The sequence below is a fragment of the Microcaecilia unicolor genome, chromosome 3 (genome assembly GCF_901765095.1).
Source record: "Microcaecilia unicolor chromosome 3, aMicUni1.1, whole genome shotgun sequence".
Classification (NCBI taxonomy): Eukaryota; Metazoa; Chordata; class Amphibia; order Gymnophiona; family Siphonopidae; genus Microcaecilia; species Microcaecilia unicolor.
The window spans coordinates 352,484,291-352,505,314 of record NC_044033.1 but is presented as its reverse complement, the minus strand read 5'-3'; the positions used below and the strand labels follow the sequence as shown (position 1 = coordinate 352,505,314).

Genomic DNA, 21,024 nt, shown 5'->3' with positions numbered 1-21,024 from the left:
TTTATTAGCAAAAGAGATGTAACAAAAAACTTAATTACACGTGGTATAACGGAAGGCTGATTGAGGTCCATGAGACTTTTTTTCCCCTCCTTCCTCCAAGGAAGAGAAAGAAGGACTATGAAGAACTGTCAGATCTCTTGCATTTTCTCCCTTCCCCTTTTTTTCCATGCAAGGAGCTGACCAGAGAGGACAACTGATGCACCAGGAATTTCAAAGAGGCAGGGCCAGCCGTGAGAGGTGGGGCCAGTTGCAGTAGTCAGTAATCCCTTCAATAACATGGGTGGCCTGCTGGAAGCCCACTATGATCATACAGCTGTCTGCCAGTAGCCATGTAGAACTCAGGAGCGTGCCTACCACTACTGCATTAACAATAAGGGATTGCATTCCACCCTTAGTAAGGCACATTAGTGCCCTTAACAGTCACCCCCTTATCTGCTGCTTCCGACAGCCTCCTTTTGCCTTGCCATCCTTTTACAAAGAAGAAGGGGTGCACAAGAGTCCTGAGAGGATCCTACATCCCCCCTAAAATATAGGAGGGTGAATGGAGCAATCATGCGGGCCTTGATGTTTTATTATGTATGTGATATTGTGATCTGCCTAGAGTAATAGAATAGTGCTGAATATAATTTTTTAAAATAAATAAATTGGCTTGCCAGTATACTGCATGATGAGGGCTTCCTTTGTCTATTCATTGTACCAACTAGAGTGCCACTGTCTGCTGTCCTCTAAACCTTTTTCATTTTTTATTGTCAGCCTTCATCTGTCAATCAAAAAGCATTAAGAAAAAGCCAATACATTTTCATATCCAAAGATACCACAGCTTCACGAAGAGCTAGAGATTATTTAGTTTTGTACAGCATTGCTTTTACTGTATTTCTATAAATCTAAAATAGTTTGCATATTTTTGCTTAGAGATTGACATTATGGCATAAACTCCCGGATACTATATAGCACAACTTAAGTTGCATGCGCAAATATAGTCATAAATGCTAAGTCGCATAGTTGGAAATAGGGTGTGGCCATGGACGTGGAATGGGTGGGACATGGGCATTTCTAAACTCTATGCACGTTATAGAATACACCCAGTTCGTGCATAATTTAGGCGTCTGCATGTACAACAATTTTTACTTGGCGTAACTGCTCGCAACTAAATTTTGTCACGTTGACAGACACTCGGCATATTCTATAAGCCGCATGGAAATTAAAGTACACCTAAATTTAGGAGAATGCGCCTAGGTGTATTGCATTTTGGCACAGATTTTGTAGGCATCATATATAGAATCTAGTCCAAAATGTGTTCAGATATGAAAAGAAATTGTGAAGGAGGTGCAACTAGTTTTTTGTTTTTATAAACTTTATGTAGCTTTTACTAAATCAGTCCCTGATAGTTTTCTTTTGAAAAATGGAAAGTTTATACAAGGGATAAAGACAGGTGAGCATTGTGATGTCATTGTTCGCTAGTACTTAGCATTGATCTGAGATCATGTGGTGTTCTGTAAATATGAGTATTAGTAAAAAAATTTACCATTAAGCATCCCCTAGCTCTGTGGAATCTGTTGCAAACAGAGGGGCCGATACAGTAAGCTGCACTACTTGTTAGCGCAACGGTTTATATTTGATTTTCCCTTGCTAATCTAATTCCCCAATGCAGGAAGAAAGATTAGCACAGGAAAATCAGTATAAAACCACTGCGCTAAAGGGCAGCACAGTGGACATGCAAAATGCATGCAAATTGCGGTATGATAAATTACTCCCCAGAGTAAAAAAAAACTGCACTGAAATCTAGCACTGATTTTTAACCATTTTCTAGCACTGAATCTTTATACCAGTTCAAAGCTGGCACAAACAAACTGTGGAAGCAAGAAGTGATCTGAGGTGATGTATAGCCCTACCCTCGACACAAGAAATCATGGTGGGCCCACACCTTACCCAACCCCACAAAAGCAGGTGAAAAAAAAATTCTTGGATACCCTGAAACCAAGGCAGATTTGAAAAGTACATGTTTATATTTCCTTTCAAAACTGATGCAAGGTCTGCAAACAGAAGGTACCTTTTGACTTTATCCCTAAGTGGAAAGCCTAACCTAGAGGACTTTGTAAGCCTAAGAGCTTTGAAAACACGCCTCCAAATATTGCTTCCCAATGTTCTAAAACAGAAGTTTGCAATCCAGTCCTCATAGATCATTTGGTCTTCAGGTTACCCACAATGCAAGAGATACATTTTCACATATTGCGTTATTCATTGTAGACTTTCTGAAAATATGACAGGATTGAACAGTCCTCTCTAACTACTGTTCTAAATCAGTGAAAACCTGGTGTGCTGTGCCTGATTGTAATTGTAGATTTGACTACTAATGCAAGCTAGCAAAATTATGCTACTTTTTATCCCTGCAGTCATGTTCATTTACTTTCTTCTTTCCTTTTTTCCTCAGAGAACGCTGCTGATCTAGCCAATCAGCTTCTCAATCTCACCAGTGATGGGCAGCAGTTGACACAAGATAAAGTTGAGGATGTTGTCCAGAAGCTCAAAAAAATTGTGAACGATGCAGAAATTAATGAGTCACTGGGTTCTACTGTAATAACCGTTTTTTCCAATATACTAAGTAATTCAGAAAATCTATTGGTAAAGTCCTCATCTGAGTAAGTTGTGTTTCTTGGGTATTTTGTCTTACTGTTGTTGGTTAATTAGTACCGGAAGGTCAGATACTTACTGTAAATCAAACATATTATTTATTTATTTATTTCCTTCATGGACAGGAAACTGTATAATTCAAAACAGAATTTTAGATGCCATGATAATGATAATGTTTGGATTTAAATTGTGGGGGGGGGGGGGGGGAGGCCTTTTTTACTATTCCCCTAAAATGTGTACCTTAAAGGACAGCTTTGCAGCTGCCTGAAAGAGCAGCTACACCCAACAGCTAGGTAAAAATGTCTGCCTAACTGGATGCATGTTTTTGGGAGAATAGATAATTCTTTGGCACAACTGGATTAATATTTTCACCACTCAACTAGCTAATTTATCTTCTTCAATAAAATGATAGGTGAAAAAAATGGGCTGATTTGTCAAACTTTTCATCTATCAGCAAGATAAGTTTTATTTTTTAAAACTAGTATCCGGCCCGGGAGGAATGCACATCTAATTAAGTGGAAGGATTAGTTGGGAGGACATAGGAGCATGGCCCCCACTGTCAAAACACAATAACCTTCTAGCTGCCCTGTGTTATGGGTTGTACTTTTATTTTGTGTGTTGTGGACAGAGTCTCTAAATTTTTGTTTTCTTACCTTCCCCCATCCCCTCCTGGTTTCTAGAGCTCTAAAAACAATTGATGCTTTGGCCTTAAAGATACACTTTACAGGCCCATCTGTAAGCATAGTCTCTCGGAATCTGGCCCTTGGTGTTTCCAATCTAAACTCCACCTCATTCCAAGGCTCAACCTTCAGTGTGGGTTCTCAAAGCAACACCTCTGACTTTCAGGTACTCATTTTGTTTCAAAAACCTTCTATTGTCTTTCATTTCTTTTTGCTCCATGTATACATTTATTCGTTTGTTAATTTGTTCAAGGCAGTTCTTCAGTTCCCTACCCAGGATGCCTTACACTAACACAAATCAAGCGAGTTAGAGCAACAATAACAAATCATTTCTAAAGAACAATGAAACGAGTAGCAACTGCAAGTATTGGATTACAAAAGGTCTTTTGATGGAATTTTAATAGTGCAAATGTTTTTTGGTTTTTTTACTCAGATGTGAAAACCGTGACCTACGTTTTCAGTAGTGCATGTAGTTGCACTGTTGCATGTACATAGTGCCTTGATTGTCAAACATAAGATAAACAATCAGTTGAATTTAACAAATGAGTTATGTGTCTAATATATACTTGCAGAGCTATAATTGGGTCAATATTCAGCCACAGTTGTCAGCATGTTTTAAAACATCTGTGGTGTTGAAAAAATATCCAGATATTGAGTACCTCTATGTGGATAGTGACCAATGCTAAACTTCCTGATAATGCAGTCAGCATCAGAACTTATCCGGATAGTGATGATATTCTGCCCACTATCCAAATAACATTTCCTCCCCTAAGTTATCTGAATAACAGAATAACGGCAATGTACTGTTTTACAAATAAAGGGTGAAGTTATCAAGGTGCAGTAAAAGGAGAGCTGTTACCAAGCCTTGATTTACTATCCGCCTTATTTTCGAAAGAGAAAGACGCCCATATTTTGACCCAAATCGGGAGATGGGCGTCTTTCTCCCGTGGGCGACCAAATCTATATAATCGAAAGCCGATTTTGGGTGTCTTCAACTGCACTCCATCGCGGAAACGTCCAAAGTTGACGGGGGTGTGTCGGAGGCGTGGTGAAGGCGGGACTGGGGCGTGGTTATCGGCCGAACAGAAATGGCCGACTTTCGCCGATAATGGAAAAAAAATACCTATTTTTAGCGAGAATCTAGGGCACTTTTTTGGACCCTTTTTTTTCATGAACAAGTCCCAAAAAAGTGCCTTAAATGACCAGATGACCACTGGAGGGAATTGGGGATGATCTCTCCTGACTCCCCCAGTGGTCACTAACCCGCCCCCCCACACCAAAAAAAAACAACTTTTAAAACTTTTTATTTCCAGCCTGTATGCCAGCCTCAAATGTCATACCCAGCTCCCTGACAGCAGTATGCAGGTCCCTGGAGCAGTTGCTAGTGGGTGCAGTGGACTTCAGGCAGGCGGACCCAGGCCCATCCCCCCCTACCTGTTACACTTGTGCTGGTTAATGCTGAGCCCTCCAAAAAACCCAAAAAACCACTAGGGTGCCCAGTTGGTGTCCTGGCATGTGAGCACTACACATGCTGGCCCCTCCCATGACCCAATGCCTTGGATTTGTTCGTTTTTGAGATGGGCGCTGAAAACCGATAGCGCCCAGCTGAAAAATGGCCAACTCCTAGGCATTTGCCCTGCACAACCCATATTATCAGAAAAAAGATGGGCACCCATCTTTTTTCGAAAATACGGTTTGTCCCGTTCACAGAATTATGCGCCCACGGATATAGGCGCCCATGGAGATGGGCGTTCGATTATGCCCCTCTATGGGATTTAGCAACCTGCGTTATCTCAGTACAACAGGTTGTTGAATCCCATGGTAAAAGAATAACGCTGCTTGCGTGCCATCTCACAAGCAACATTATAATTGTGCCTGGAAGCATTGGGTCTCAAAGCTGTGGCCTGATGCTCCCAGGCCTGCAAAGCAGCCCTCCTCCCCCCCCGGCTCAAGCCACCAAAACAATGTTGCTCTCTACCTGTTAGAGCACCATTAGTTCTATTATTCCCTTTCTGTTGAAAGCAGCCTGTAGCTAAAGAGTCCCATGTTGCAAGGACTGGCTATCCTGATTGTCCTTGGAGAAAACCAAATTACTTACCTGTAGCAGGGACAGCAGAATACAAGTCCTCACATACCCTCCCACCTCCTTGTGGAGTTGTACTCTATGGAGTAGCCTAATGATTAGGGCAGTGTCCTAAGAACTAGGGAAACTAGGTTCAGTTCCCACTGGAGCTCCATGTAACTCTGGACAGGTAACCTAACCCTCCATTGCCCCAAGTACAAAATAAGTACCTGTATATAATATGTAAACCACAGAAAGGCAGTATATCAAATTCCATCCACTAACCTTTAAAAATAGACTGAGGTGAACACAAATGACAGCACCAGGTAGGAGCTGACATGCCTACTTAAAAACGTCTGGAAACTCTAAGCTGGAGTAGCAGGTATATAGGCACCTATGCTGCCTTTATAAAGTAGGTGACTTTGAGGGGAATAATCGAACGGCGCCGGCGAGATAGATTGCCGGCGATCTATTTTGGCGGCGGCGCAAACAGCTGGCCGAACCGTATTATCGAAAAAGATGGCCAGCCATCTTTTCTTTTGATAATACGGTTTGGCCCGGCCAAATGCCAGAGTTCACCGGGTTTGAGATGGCCATTTTTGTTTTTCAGCGATAATGGAAAAAAATACCAGTGATCTCAAACTCGGCGAAATGCAAGGCATTTGGTCGTGGGAGGAGCCAGCATTTCTAGTGCACTGGTCCCCCTGACATGCCAGGACACCAACCGGGCACCCTAGGGGGCACTTCTAAAAATTAAAAAATATATACAAATGGCTCCCAGGTGCATAGCTCCCTTACCTTGGGTGCTGAGCCCCCCAAATCCCCCCCAAACCCCACTCCCCACAACTCTACACCACTACCATAGACCTTATGGGTGAAGGGGGGCACCTACACGTGGGTAGAGTGGGTTTTGTGGGGGGTTGGAGGGCTCAACACTTACCACCACAAGTGTAACAGGTAGGAGGGGATGGGCCTGGGTCTGCCTGCCTGAAGTCCACTGCAACCAACAAAAACTGTTCCAGGGACCTGCATGCTGCTGTCAGGGAGCTGGGTATGACATTTGAGGCTGGCATATAGGCTGGCAAAAAAGGTTTTTATTTTCATTTTTTTAGTGTGGGAGAGGGGGTTGGTGACCACTGGGGGAGTACGGGGAGGTCATCCCCCCTTCCCTCCGGTGGTCATCTGGTGAGTTGGGGCACCTTTTGAGGTTTGGTTGTGAAAATAAAAGAACCAAGTAAAACTGATTAACGGCGCTTTTTTTTCCATTATCCGCAAAAGCCGGCCATCTGGTAGCCACGCCCATGCCCGCCCATGTCCCGCCTTCGCTGTGCCGCCGACATGCCCCCTTGAACTTTCGCTGGCGTGGCGATGGTGTCAGAAAAGCAGCTTTCAATTATACCGATTTCGCCGCTTTTGAGAGATCGCCGATTTGTGTCGGAAGATCGCCGGCGATCTCTTTCAAAAATAAGCCCGTTTCTGACTCATTAATAGATGTCCTATGATAAAATCAGGCCAATAAATTCTAAACAGCAGGGACCTAAATTAACTGTATAAACAGCTTCAGTAGTAAAATATTGCATGTGACAGGCCTTTGGACTCTTTTTACATACATGTAAGCTCCTCCCTGCAAAGCATAATATTGAGATTGCCAAAGAAAAGTGGACTGATGATATTCCCTTTCAGGAATGACCACAATGGTAGGTCCAGGGTGGTGCTCAACAGATCTCAAGAAGATTCTAATTAAAGAGGTTTGGAGTGGAAAGGGGAAAAGATAGGGATGGGCAGCCAGAAAACTTTTGTTTTGTGTCATTTCTTGTATTGTTTGAGAGATTTATTTTTTTGTTTGTTTTTCTAGCCATTTTGTCATTTTATCAGTTTCTGATAATAGTGTACACTTTTTGGAAAAAGCACATACTATGTAGAAAGAAGGTGCACTATTTCATAAGTACATAAAAGGTCCATCAAGCCCAGCATCCTGTTTCCAACAGTGGCCAATTCAGGTCACAAATACCTGGCAAGATCCCAAAAATGTACAAAACATTCTATACTGCTTATCCCAGAAATAGTGGATTTTCCCAAAGTCCATTTAATAATGGTCTATGGACTTTTTCTTTAGGAAGCCATCCAAACCTTTTTTAAACTCCGCTAAGCTAACCACCTTTACCACATTCTCTGGCAACGAATTCCAGAGTTTAATTACATGTTGAGTAAAAAACATTTTCTCTGATTCGTTTTAAATTTAGTACATTGTAGCTTCATCGCATGTCCCCTAGTTCTAGTATTTTTGGAAAGCGTAAACGGACGCTTCACATCTACCCGTTCAACTCCACTCATTATTTTCTAGACCTCTATCATATCTCCCCTCAGCCGCCTTTTCTCCAGGCTGTAGAGCCCTAGCCGCTTTAGCCTTTCCTCATAGGGAAGTCGTCTCATCCCCTTTATCATTTTTGTCACCCTTCTTTGCACCTTTTCTAATTCCACTATATCCTTTTTGAGATGCGGTGACCAGAATTGAACACAATATTCGAGGTGTGGTCGCACCATGGAGCGATACAAAGGCATTATAACATCCTCATTTTTGTTTTCCATTCCTTTCCTAATAATATCTAACATTCTATTTGCTTTCTTAGCCGCAGCAGCACACTGAGGTTTCAACGTATCATCAACGACGACACCTAGATCCTTTTCTTGGTCCATGACTCCTAACGTGGAATCTTGCATGACATAGCTATAATTCTGGTTCCTCTTTCCCACATGCATCACTTTGTACTTGCTCACATTAAACGTCATCTGCCATTTAGACGTCCAGTCTCCCAGTCTCATAAGGTCCTCTTGTAATTTTTCACAATCCTCCTGCGATTTAACAACTTTGAATAACTTTGTGTCATCAGCAAATTTAATTACCTCACTAGTTACTCCCATCTCTAGGTCATTTATAAATATGTTAAAAAGTAGCGGTCCCAGCACAGACCCCTGGGGAACCCCACTAACTACCCTTCTCCATTGAGAATACTGACCATTTAACCCTACTCTCTGTTTTCTATCTTTTAACCAGTTTTTAATCCACAATGGAACACTACCTCCTATCCCCTGACTCTTCAATTTCCTCTGGAGTCTTTCCTGAGGTACTTTGTCAAATGCCTTCTGACAATCCAGATACACAATATCAACCGGCTCACCTTTATCCACATGTTTGTTCACCCCTTCAAAGAAATGTAGTAGATTGGTGAGGCAAGATTTCCCTTCACTAAATCCATGTTGATTTTGTCTCATTAATCCATGCTTTGAATGTGCACTGTAATTTTGTTCTTAATAATAGTCTCTTCCATTTTGCCCAGCACCGACATCAGACTCACCGGTCTATAATTTCCCGGATCTCCTCTGGAACCTTTTTTAAAAATTGGCATTACATTGGCCACCCTCCAAGCTTCTGGTACCACGCTCGATTTTAAGGATAAATTACATATTACTAACAATAGCTCCTTAAGCTCATTTTTCAGTTCTATCAGTACTCTGGGATGAATACCATCCAGTCCAGGAGATTTGCTACTCTTCAGTTTGTAGAACTGCCCCATTACATCCTTCAGGTTTACAGAGAATTCATTAAGTTTCTCTGACTCGTTAGCTTTGAATACCATTTGCGGCACCGGTAACCCACCCAAATCTTCCTCTGTGAAGACCAAAGCAAAGAATTCATTTAATCTCTGTGCTACGGCTTTGTCTTCCCTGATCACCCCTTTCACTCCTTGGTCATTTAGAGGTCCAACCGATTCTTTTGCCGGCTTCCTACCTTTAATATAACTAAAAAATGTTTTACTATGTGTTGTCTCCAACGCAATCTTGTTTTCGAAGTCCCTTTTAGCCTTCCTTATCAGCGCTTTGCATTTGACTTGACATTCCTTATGCTGTTTCTTATTATTTTCAGTCAGTTCCATCTTCCATTTTTTGAAAGATTTTCTTTTAGCTTTAATAGCTTCCTTCACCTCACTTTTTAACCACGCCGGCTGTTGTTTGGTCTTCCGTCCTCTTTTTGTAATACGCGGAATATATTTGGCCTGGGCTTCCAGGATGGTGTTTTTGAACAGCATCAACGCCTGATGTAATTTTTGACCCTCGCAGTTGCTCCTCTAAGTTTTTTTTTCACCGTTCTTCTCATTTTATCATAGTCTCCTTTTTTAAAGTTAAATGCTAACGTATTTGATTTCCTATGTATACTTACTTCAAAGCTAATATCAAATCCGATCATATTATGATCACTGTTATCAAGCGGCCCCGCACCAGATCATTTGGTCCTGATAACCACATGGTTTCCATTAGACAGGACGCTGGCACCGCTCTGGATAGAATGGTCGATCGTATCAAATGCTGCACTAAGATCCAACAGTACTAGAAAAATACCCTTTCCTTGATCTAATCCACAACGTAATACATTTACAGTAGACAATAACTGTATTATGGGTTTTATGACACCCATCCTAAAATCAAGTGCCCCTATCTGATCTGTTCTCTAACACACAAGATCATATTCAGAGAGGCCCCAGAGTACATGCTCAACCTAGTTGATCTACCTCTTAGAAATGCTCTGTTGTCATCGCCCAACTTCCTCTGTCTGCCCTATCCCAGCAGTAGGAAAGTCAGATACAAGTGTATGCTTGCTTCGACTTTCCCGTATACCAGTGCAAAAACTTGGAATGAACTGCCAAAGCAACTAAAAGGGATATCCAACCATCATCTATTCAAAAATTTTTTAAAGACCTTCCTATTTTCTAAAGCCTACTCCCTACCGTGCCCGGCCATTTGACTCTCCCGCTGTTGGTTGGCGGGGGACTCTGATCCGCTGGCTCCTGCTGAACAGTTTACCCTTTCCATGTCTTCTCTGTCTATTCTGTCATCCTAAGTTTTACCTTTCCTATTGTACTGTTTCATGCACTGTTGTAAGCCACATTGTGCCTGCGCTTGTGGGAAAATGTGGGATAGAAATGCGCTAAAAATAAATAAATCTCATCCAAAAAAATCCTGAGGCTGATATAAAACTACCTGCTCAACTAACTTTGCCAAAATCAGCAAAGAATAAACCGGAGAAAGCCTTGCAGGAGCATTCAGATCTAAACCTGGACCCTTAATCAAAGAGCAAACCGTCAGCTTTAAAGCATCCAGTAGATAACCCCCTGCCAAGTAAGCATTCAATAACATATATTAAACCACGCTTTCAAAGGAATAACTGCTACAATTGCCTGACCCAACAGAGGCCCTCGCTTATCAGAATATTTGCTTCAGGGATGCAATGGCAACATCAAACATCTGCTTCAAAAAATATTTATATTTCAAAATCAGCTGCTTTCGGCTACTTCAAATGTAGCTAAATACTCATTAAACATCTTCACTCAAACTAGAAGATTTGAAATGAATATGTTAGAGATATTACTTACAGTGTCCATTCAAAGTCACCAATAGGAAATGATCTAGGTGACATCGTTGATGAAACTTTGGAACTCTCTGCTCGGTGTGCAGCGGCAGCTAAGAAAGGAAATAGAATGTTAGGTATTATGAGGAGAGAAATGGAAAGCAAAAATGAGAATGTTATAATGCCTATATATTGCTCCATGGTGTGACCACACCTCAAATACTGTGTGCAATTCTGGTCACCGAATCTCAGAAACGATATAGAGGGGCATTTTTGAAAGAAACATCCAAATTGTGATTTGAACGTCTTTGTAAAACGTCCAAATCCGGGGGGCGGGGGAAAAACATATTTTCGAAACAAGATGGACGTCCATCTTTCATTTTGAAAATACCATCAGAGACGTCCAGATCCAAGGACGTCCCTAGATTTGGATGTCCTTGGTTTTGGATGTCTTTGACTTTTGGCGATTTTCGAAACCAAAGACATCCAAGTCAAAAACGTCCAAATTCAAGCCATTTGGTTGTGGGAGGAGCCAGCATTTCTAGTGCACTGGTCCCCCTGACATGCCAGGACACCAACCGAGCACCCTAGGGGGCGTTGCAGTGGACTTCATAAAATGCTCCCAGGAACATAGCTCCCTTACGTTGTGTGCTGAGCCCACCAACCCCCCCCCCCCCAAAACCCACTACCCACAACTGTACACCACTACCATAGCCCTTACGGGTGAAGGGGGGCACCTAGATGTGGGTACAGTGGGTTTGTGGTGGGTTTTGGAGAGCTCTCTGTTTCCTCCACAAATGTAACAGGTAGGGGGGGTATGGGCCTGGGTCCACCTGTCTGGAGTCCACTGCAGTACCCACTAAAACTGCTCCTGGGACCTTCATGCTCTGTCACGGACCTGAGTATGACATCTGAGGCTGGCATAGAGGCTGGCACGAAATATTTTTAAAGATATTTTTTGAGGGTGGGAGGGAGTTAGTGACCACTGGGGGAGTAACGGGAGGTAATTCCTGATTCCCTCTGGTGGTCATCTGGTCATTTCGGGCACCTTTTCGTGCCTTATTCGTAAAAAAAACACGTCCAGGTGACAACGTCCAAGTGTTCGTCATGGACGTCCTTGCGTTTTTCGATTATGGGTCAAAGACGTCCAAGTGTTAGGCACGCCCAAGTCCCGCCTTTGCTACGCCTCCGACACGCCCCCTTGAAATTTGGACATCCTTGCGATGGACTGCAGTTGGAGATGTCCAAAATCGGGTTTTGATTATACCGATTTGGATATCCGTGTTCCGATTTATGTCGAAAGATGGACATCCTTCTCTTTCGAGAATGAGCCTGATAGTGGAATTAGAAAATGATAAAAGGGATGGAGTGACTTCCCTATGACTAAAGGCTAAACTGGCTATGGCTCTTCAGCTTGGAGAAGAGATGGCTGAGAGGAGATATGATAAAGGTCTATAAAATAATGGGTGGAAAGGAATGGGGAGGCATAAATTGCTTGTTTACTCTTTCCAAAAATACTAGGACTAGGGGGCATGCAGTGAAGCTATAAAGTAGTAAATTTAAAAGAAAACAGAGAAAACATTTGTTCACTCATTGTGTAATTAAACTCTGGAATTTGTTGCTAGAGAATGTGGTAAAAGCAGTTAGCCTAGCAGGGTTTAAAAAAGGTTTGGCTAGCTTCCTAAAAGAAAAGTTCATAAGCCATTATTGACTTGGGGAAAAATCCACTGCTTATTTCTAGGATAAGCAGCATAAAATGTATTTTACTGTTTTGTAATCTTGCCAGGTGCTTGTAATCAGGATTGGCCACTGTTGGAAACGGATAGTGGCCTTGATAGACCTTCGGTCTGTCCCAGTATGGCAACACTTATGTTCTTATCTTTGTACATTACTACCCGTGTAATAAAAATGCCACTAGCACTTTTTAAAAATCTAACCAAGACTTCTAGCCAGTCAGGACAAAAGGATTCCCCTCTCCTCCCCTCCTAGTAGCCCAAAGTTAACTGGATAAATCTTTTGAATATTGGCCTCTTGGTTGATCCCTTAAATCTAGATGGGTTAATTAACATGAGCTGATGGGTGAAAATTGTGGTCATATTAGGTAATGTTATAATCGCCATCTTTCCACAAGCCTCATTGAATGATGGTTATTGCCATCTATCTACATCTTGGTCCTACTGAATGATATTACTCTAATGATATTACTTACTCTAAGCTTCTTTACATAGATAGATAGATAGATAGATAGATAGATAGATAGATAGATAGATAATATTGTTGTTCTTTGTTTGTGACATAGATTGATATGGAGAAAAAGCTGGAGAATTCTTTGGCCTCTGTTCGCATTCCCCCACTGTATTAAATGGCTTGAATCCAGAGGAAATTGAAGCAGTATCCAGGGCTCAGTTTACGTTCTTCAATAAAACTGGACTTTTCCAGGCAAGTATAGCATTATTAAAACAAAAAAGCAACAACAAAAAAAAAGGTGTCAAAACATGCACGATGGGGAAGGGCAGGTTTCCACCTGACTAATGAGATTCTGTTTTGCCAATACAAATATTTTTACTTAAAATGCAGAAGAAAATGTAATTTTTTGAATGTGATCAAACTAATCATGATAAAGGAATAGGGAGTAATTTTGTATCTGCATGGATGCATAAATAATGTATGCATACTTTTCCCTGTGCAGATTTGTATAGACTTTGGCTTTGAAAATTACCTCAGGGGTGTATGTGGCCATCTCTGAGAAAAGAAAACTAAAGTCACCAGAAACAACAAAAATGGGGGGTTAATGAATTCTGTTAGAGCAATTTGTAGTACAACCGTCCAAACCCCATCCTTTTATGTGAAAACATTAAAAAGTTCCAGAAGTTCTAACATAACTTTTTCAGACTGCCTATAGACCCATGACATGAAAAATCAGCCATTCTCAACATTTTGGATCCGCTACTTTAGTCACATTTTACCAGAGGCGGTCACATATGTTTATTTATTTATTTATTTATCCTCTTTCCTTGATATACCCACAATAGGACCAATCAAGGCAACTATTCGGTTTACAACAACATAGCACAATGTTTAGCAGGATGGTCAGGATATAATATGAAACATCTAATGCAAGTATTAATATTATGACTTTATGTTAATGGCCCATTTAAATGACACTTCAGAATAGGGGGGGGGGCATTCACACATGGGGAAGCTCTGTACATCTAGAAGTCAAGGGGATGTGGGTAGGGTGGGGAGAGGGAGTGTTCTGGGATTCCCGTTTCACAGAGGGAATCCACGTATGTATAGGAAAAAATGATGTCAGAATTTAGACCTGCCCCAAGGCACGATAGGGGCAGCTGTAAATCCTGATATCTGAAGTCTTGCCCCAATCACCCCCAAAGTTTGTATTTCCTGCAGTCACTGCCCCCCTCCCCTCCCCCCCACACAACTAATTCCCTCTGCCCACCCTGGAAAGCAGCAGGCCCATTGAGGTCACCAACACCCCCCCCCCCCCCCCCCCAGCATCCCCTGCTAATTGTAGGTCCTTCCTAGGATCTTCCACCAAAGCCCCCCCCCCCTGTGTCCCTCCCCCGAAGCCAAACCCCCCTCTGCAAAATAACCTCATGTAACCCCATCCCTGATCCCATCCCATTACCAGGGGTTCCTGGGGTCTAGTGGGGCGGGAGTGATGCCCACATCATTCCAGCTACAGTGCTGTAAACCCTAGCAGTAATACGATAGTATTATCACTAGAAGTCTCTGTGGCCATTTTAGCCCAGTGAAATCACCACTGAAGTAAGTGGGCATCGTTCCTGTCTTCACTTGACCCCAGAGACCCCAAGTACACCTAGTAAGGTTTTGTTGAGAGAGAGCTGGCTTCAGTGGAAGAGCACCATAGAACAGACACTTTCACACATATAGGGCAAGGTTGCTCCATGGGGGAAAGCTGCTTTTGTGGGGGGGATCCTGGTGGGGATGCAATAAGGGGGAGTCATTGGAGAGGAAGCTGTCAGTGTTACATGTGGAGAGGAATGCAGTGGCAGGGTGGCTGTTATCGGGGTGGAGAGACGTTGACATGGTGAGTGTTCATGACACAGAGAGGGAAATACTACTACTACTACTACTACTATTTGACATTTCTAAAGCGCTACTAGGGTTACGCAGCGCTGTACATTTAACATAGAAGGACAGTCCCTGCTCAAAGGAGCTTACAATCTAAAGGAACAAATGTACAGTCAGTCAAATTGGGGCAGTCTAGATTTCCTGAACGGTATAAAGGTTGTCAAGGAGGGGGCCACAGCTGATCAGAGCCATTTGCAAAAGGATCAATGATTTTGGAAGCTGCTCCCATGTCTTGTGGGGGCAAATTGCATGTTTTTCCCCCATGTTCAGCTTTCTAAAATCTTGCTTCCTCTAGATATGAAGGCGTTTTGACATGCAACCCTGCACCTATTTTACAGCAGGCTGTATGTTTAGCAGATCCTCTTGTAAAATAGTATGAAAAATCACTTGGATATGTGAATTCCCCTCCCCGTGTACTATCTAAAAATCTGCCTCCACATGTAGATTTGGAGAGTGCTGTATGTTTTAGCAGCACTGCTGAATATACAAGTGGAATGTCCAAAGTAGACATTTCAGTTGTAGGTGGCACAACTGAAGATATTTGTGTCATAGCAAGATATCACCATCTACATATACAGATCATGGGCTTTATTTTAGAAGTATCCCTATGTGTAAATAGTAGCCTTTATACCTGTAGATTGGCATACATGTATAAAAGCCATGTTACAAAGGAGGCTATTAACACATGTTTACCACGTACAATTTCTAGGAGGTATAGTAGGGGTGGAAAGAAGGAGTGGTTTGGGAGGGCCTAACATATCAACATGGATTCCCCATTTTACAATGGGAATCTACATTTATCCAAAAAAGCTGGATGTTGACATTTACACGTGCGCCCAAGCATGAATATGTTCCTGCTGTAAGGGGCGGTGTCCTATACCAAGGTCAAATCCCCCTAATTGCTTCCCCTACAACATCAGTACCCCCAACCCTCCAGCCCATACCCACCAAAGCATCAGAATTCCCATCCCCTATCCCGAACCCACCAAAGCATCTTTTTATTTGTTTATTTATGTAGCAGCTAAGCCAATATAGTATATAGAATATTGCTTAGTAACAAAAGAATCCCATGAAGCCCTGTTGTTACATTTATACATCAAAAGCAGGCCTCTCTTCTTAGCCTCTTCTCCTTCGCTGCATATTTTCTCCCTCTACCCACCCCCCCCCCCCCCCCCCCCGCCCGCTTCACAACTCAGCCATCTGCCATTCATTCTTCTACTCACACATGATCATCCATACCTCATTAAAACCCCTCCCCCAGCTCTAATTTTCTTCTCAATTACTTTGAAACCTTGTAGGATCTACCTCTGGAATCTAAGACACAATTGCCAATAGTGTAGTGCCATTAACTTGTTCCCTATATGTGACCAAGTTTTGAATATGGCCACCTGCTCCATTTTACCACTTTAAAATTGTTTTATGAACTAAGAAAATTGCAATATGCACTGAATTTTTATGGCTCTGGATATTCTCCACAAAGCCTCCTGACCCTCACAGAGACCCAGAAATAGCAGGCTATAAGTCCATTCCAATCTGTTCCTCACCACCCTTTTGATTGTCATGATAACTCATTCCCACAACTACCTGAACCATGGATATTCCATGCAGTAATGATAGCAGGTCAAGATGGTCTGCTAATGTCCCTCTCATAACCTCAGGCCACTTTTTAGCTTCTTTACTATAAAGTTCTTGCACCTATTGCATGAGAGCCACTGTATTATAAAAACTTATATCTAGGGTCACCCAGCCTTTATTCTCCCATCTCATTGTCAGCTTAAGCAGACTAATTTGTGTACTGTGCCCCCTCCACAAAAAATGGTGCAATGTACTCTTAAACCACTTGTCTTCTTTAGATTTATTCCAGAAACAAGGTACCATTTGAAGGAGATAACAAAGCATTGGAACAAGTACCAATTTAAACAAGGCATTCCGCCCCAAAAGGGAAAGGGGAGGATCTTTCTACTTATCACATCTTTATAATAGTGCCTTAACTTGTCTAAGATGTTGAGCTTATACATTAAGACTAGTATATATGCAAGTATTTCAGACTCTCTCTGGCCCACCTCAATAGTAACCCCTTCCTACACTCCTTCCCCTCATTCACTCTTCTCTGTTCCAACACTTTTGATTTATCAACATTGATTTTTAGACCAGAGAAAGTTCCAAAATCCCTATGATCTGAATAACTACTACTACTACTAATCATTTCTATAGCGCTACTAGATGTACGCAGTGCTGTACACTTGAAGATGAAGAGACAGTCCCTGCTGGACAGAGCTTACAATCTAATTAGGACAGACAGACAGGACAAACAAGAGATAAGGGAATATTAAAGTGAGGATAAAATAAGGGTTCTGAACAAGTGAATCTGCTTTTGCTGGCCTCCCACTTAGTCACCTCTCCCCTCTCCAGTCGGTTCAAAACTCTGCTGCCCGTCTCATCTTCCGCCAGGGTCGCTTTACTCATACTACCCCTCTCCTCAAGACCCTTCACTGGCTCCCTATCCGTTTTCCGCATCCTGTTCAAACTTCTTCTACTAACCTATAAATGTACTCACTCTGCTGCTCCTCAGTATCTCTCCACACTCATCCTTCCCTACACCCCTTCCCGTGCACTCCGCTCCATGGATAAATCCTTCTTATCTGTTCCCTTCTCCACTACTGCCAACTCCAGACTTCGCGCCTTCTGTCTCGCTGCACCCTACGCCTGGAATAAACTTCCTGAACCCCTACGTCTTGCCCCATCCTTGGCCACCTTTAAATCTAGACTGAAAGCCCACCTCTTTAACATTGCTTTTGACTCGTAGCCACTTGTAACCACTCGCCTCCACCTACCCTCCTCTCTTCCTTCTCGTCCACATTAATTGATTTGATTTGCTTACTTTATTTATTTTTTTGTCTATTAGATTGTAAGCTCTTTGAGCAGGGACTGTCTTTCTTCTATGTTTGTGCAGCGCTGCGTATGCCTTGTAGCGCTATAGAAATGCTAAATAGTAGTAGTAGTAGTAGTAGTAAGTGAATAAGGGTTAGGAGTTAAAAGCAGCATCAAAAAGGTGGGCTTTTAGCTTAGATTTGAAGACGGTCAGAGATGGAGCTTGACGTACCGGCTCAGGAAGTCTATTCCAGGCATATGGTGCAGCAAGATAAAATGAACTTTATGCATATCATGGCTGGTTCACCCCAAAACATAAGCATATTGGGGGCCAATATTCAGACTGCGGAAGATAACCGGGCTGCCTCCCACAGTCGGCGCTGAGCCCAGATATTCAATGCTGGGCCATTGGCTGGCATTGAATATCCAGGTGTTTTTTGGCCAAGCTGATATTCAGCGCTGGCCAGTTAAATTTATACTGGCCAGAGATATATCTGCTATTTTGGCAGCATAATTTGACTGCCAAACTTAGCTGGTGATGTGCTGAATATTGGCGGATAACCAGTTATATCACAAGATATAACTGGCTATCCATTAAGTGCTAACCAGCAATGTTCAGTGGGAGATAACCGGCTATATTGCCAGATAGTCAGTTAAGTGCCATTTAGCCAGCCAGGAGCCTTTCCTGGCTGATTAAATGGTTTTAAATATCTGCAAAAAGGTGAATCCTCTGTTCCCTCATTCAAATTACTTGCCTCGGCTTCTAATTCTACCTAGCCTTCAGGCCCACCTGGGGTGTCCTTTCCACTATTACTGTGCTGTCCACTCTTGTTAGCCTGAGGCTCACAGGAATGTCTTGTTCACAAACTCTTCTCAGTCCTGCATTGGCACCATCTCTGGCAGCCCAGTTGTGCAGATGTTATTGCAGTGCTCGTGATTTTCTTGGCCATCGATGCAGTCTGCCAACAATTAATTCTGCTTCCTCAACTGCTCCAGTTGTTCTCGCAATTGGTTGGCTCCATCTCCTGTGCAGTAAGGTGTGTTCCATCTCAGTAATCCTGGATGCTTGCTATACCAGGGACTCCATATATTGAAGTGTGGTCTGCAGCTGGGACATTTTATCTTCCAACGTAGCAGAAACACAGTAGGTTAGGTGGTGTGCCACCTCCTCTGATATAATTAGCACTGGCTACTATGATCCCCACTGCCATCTGTTCAGCAACACATAGGTTTTCCACTGCTGATTGTTGGGTCTTGCTCAACATAGCCTGTACCTCCTCTCCACAGTAAAATGCTGTTCTCCAGGTTCTCCTGCTGATCTGAGTAAGCCACTCTATTGTTTTAACTAGCAAAAAAAGAGACAGATGTAGCTAATATATACTAATATACATGGCTTGTTGGGGAGCAGCACCGGAGTGAGTACATTCATCGCTGGATCACCTCCAAAGCATCCTGTTCCTCCAGATGTCCCCCCCCCTAACTCATAAAGAAGACTAGCAGCAACTAACTCTCCCCAAGGGTCCATTCCCCTCCCCTGACCCCACCCTTGGCTCTTATTGGGGGATCCAGGTAGTATAGCAGAAGCTGTGGGATCAAAATGGCTGCCGTGACCATAGTGGTACTCTCACAGTACAACATAAGGGGTCAGGCTGCTAAATAAGGATGTCACCAATGTGTGAGTAATAATCTATAGAAATAGCAAAGTGCCCAAGGTGAAAATCTGTAATTTGATTTTATTAAAAGGGCATGCTAAGAGTGGGAAAGTGATTGTAAGCAGATTATTACTGATTGCTTAGCTTTGCTTATGGGGAAAATGTGCTCCCACTGCTTTCTTGTTCTGTTGACATTTTTTAATATTCCAAAGGAGAACATGAAGAACAAGGCACATCTGATCAGTTATGTGGTGGCATGCAGCATTGGAAATCTTACCATTCATGGCCTCCAAGATTCTATCAACATTACAATTAAGCATAAAGAAATCCAGGTAAGATGATACCAAGAGAGCTATTCAAATCTCATTTCTCCCGCTGACATTCCTTATCAGCTTGTGAAATCATATCACCCTTCATTACCCAGGTACCAACAGACTGTATGCCATCTGAGGCAGGGACTTACCTACTGTATCTATATGTAATTTGCCTTGAGATTGGAGTTGGAAAGCTGAATAATTAAAATTCAAAACAGATAAAACCCCAGATTCTATATATGGCACCCAATTTTGGGTGCCGTTATTTAATCCATGATGTGTGCCCAATTAAATTGGCTAAAAAGCCAACTAGAGCCAATAATTGGGTGCTAATTGGCACTAGTCAGCAACAATTTGGAATTGGGTGCACATTTTGCTGTGTGCTATTCTAACAATGTGCACCCAAATCCCACAGTGTGCAACTCGAAAGGGAGCATGGCCATGGGAGGTGCATGGGCAGGTCTACAGAATACCATGGATGTGTGCCTAAATTGGGCACTGGAAATAGTATCTGGTTTCAGCTGGAATAGGTCCTGGCACCCAAATTTGGGCGCTGAAATCAGCACTCAATATGATTCTGTAATGGGGGTTCATTTATGAATGCCCATTATGGGATAGTGTTGAGTGCCAATTTTTGAGTGCTATTTAATTAATCTATCCCAAAATGTCTAAATAGCACATGAAACTGTGTGATTAATAAGAATGTTGGGTCACACTAAAAATCAGACACTATTAATTTAACTCATTAAGGGGATCCTTTTACTAAGGCACACTAATAACTTGTGTGCCTTAAGTGCCATGCAGCCCATAGGTATACAGTGGTCCTTGTGGCATTTAACACACATTAAATCTGTTAGTACACCTTAGTAAAGGCATTTGCCTATGTTTCAAGGAGCCTAGTCATTAAAGAGTCATTTAATCTGTAGGCATCTTGTTATATTATGTGTGTATGTATTTGCATACATTATATACATGTATATATAATGTGTGTGTGTGTATATGTTGAATTATGACCACAATTTTTCCCTTTCCATGTAAAATAGTATGCTCAATGAATTTAGACAGCTTTACTTTCCTATTTAAAAAATAGTATCTACCTGACTTATGAAACATATTTTCATAGGGTAATTTAGCCTTTTTTTAAAAACACTGGTGATGGCAACAAACAACATGCAAAAAAATCCAGATCTTCAGTGCCAGTATCTTCAATAGTTGCCAGCACTGACTTTCTAGGTAGAACCGGTGGCTGGCATTGCTATCCGGATAGCTAATCGGGAGGACCTTTACAATGCTGTGG

General features: G+C 42.3%; 1 protein-coding gene across 1 annotated transcript in view; it reads left to right on the top strand.

Annotated features, from left to right (window-relative positions):
* The window catches only part of ADGRG6 (adhesion G protein-coupled receptor G6), a 491,599-nt gene that overhangs the window by 331,276 nt on the left and 139,299 nt on the right, over window positions 1-21,024 (top strand). The window contains 2 exon segments of the mRNA XM_030198502.1: window positions 2,432-2,639; window positions 3,312-3,477. Coding sequence (XP_030054362.1) covers window positions 2,432-2,639; window positions 3,312-3,477 — 374 coding nt within the window.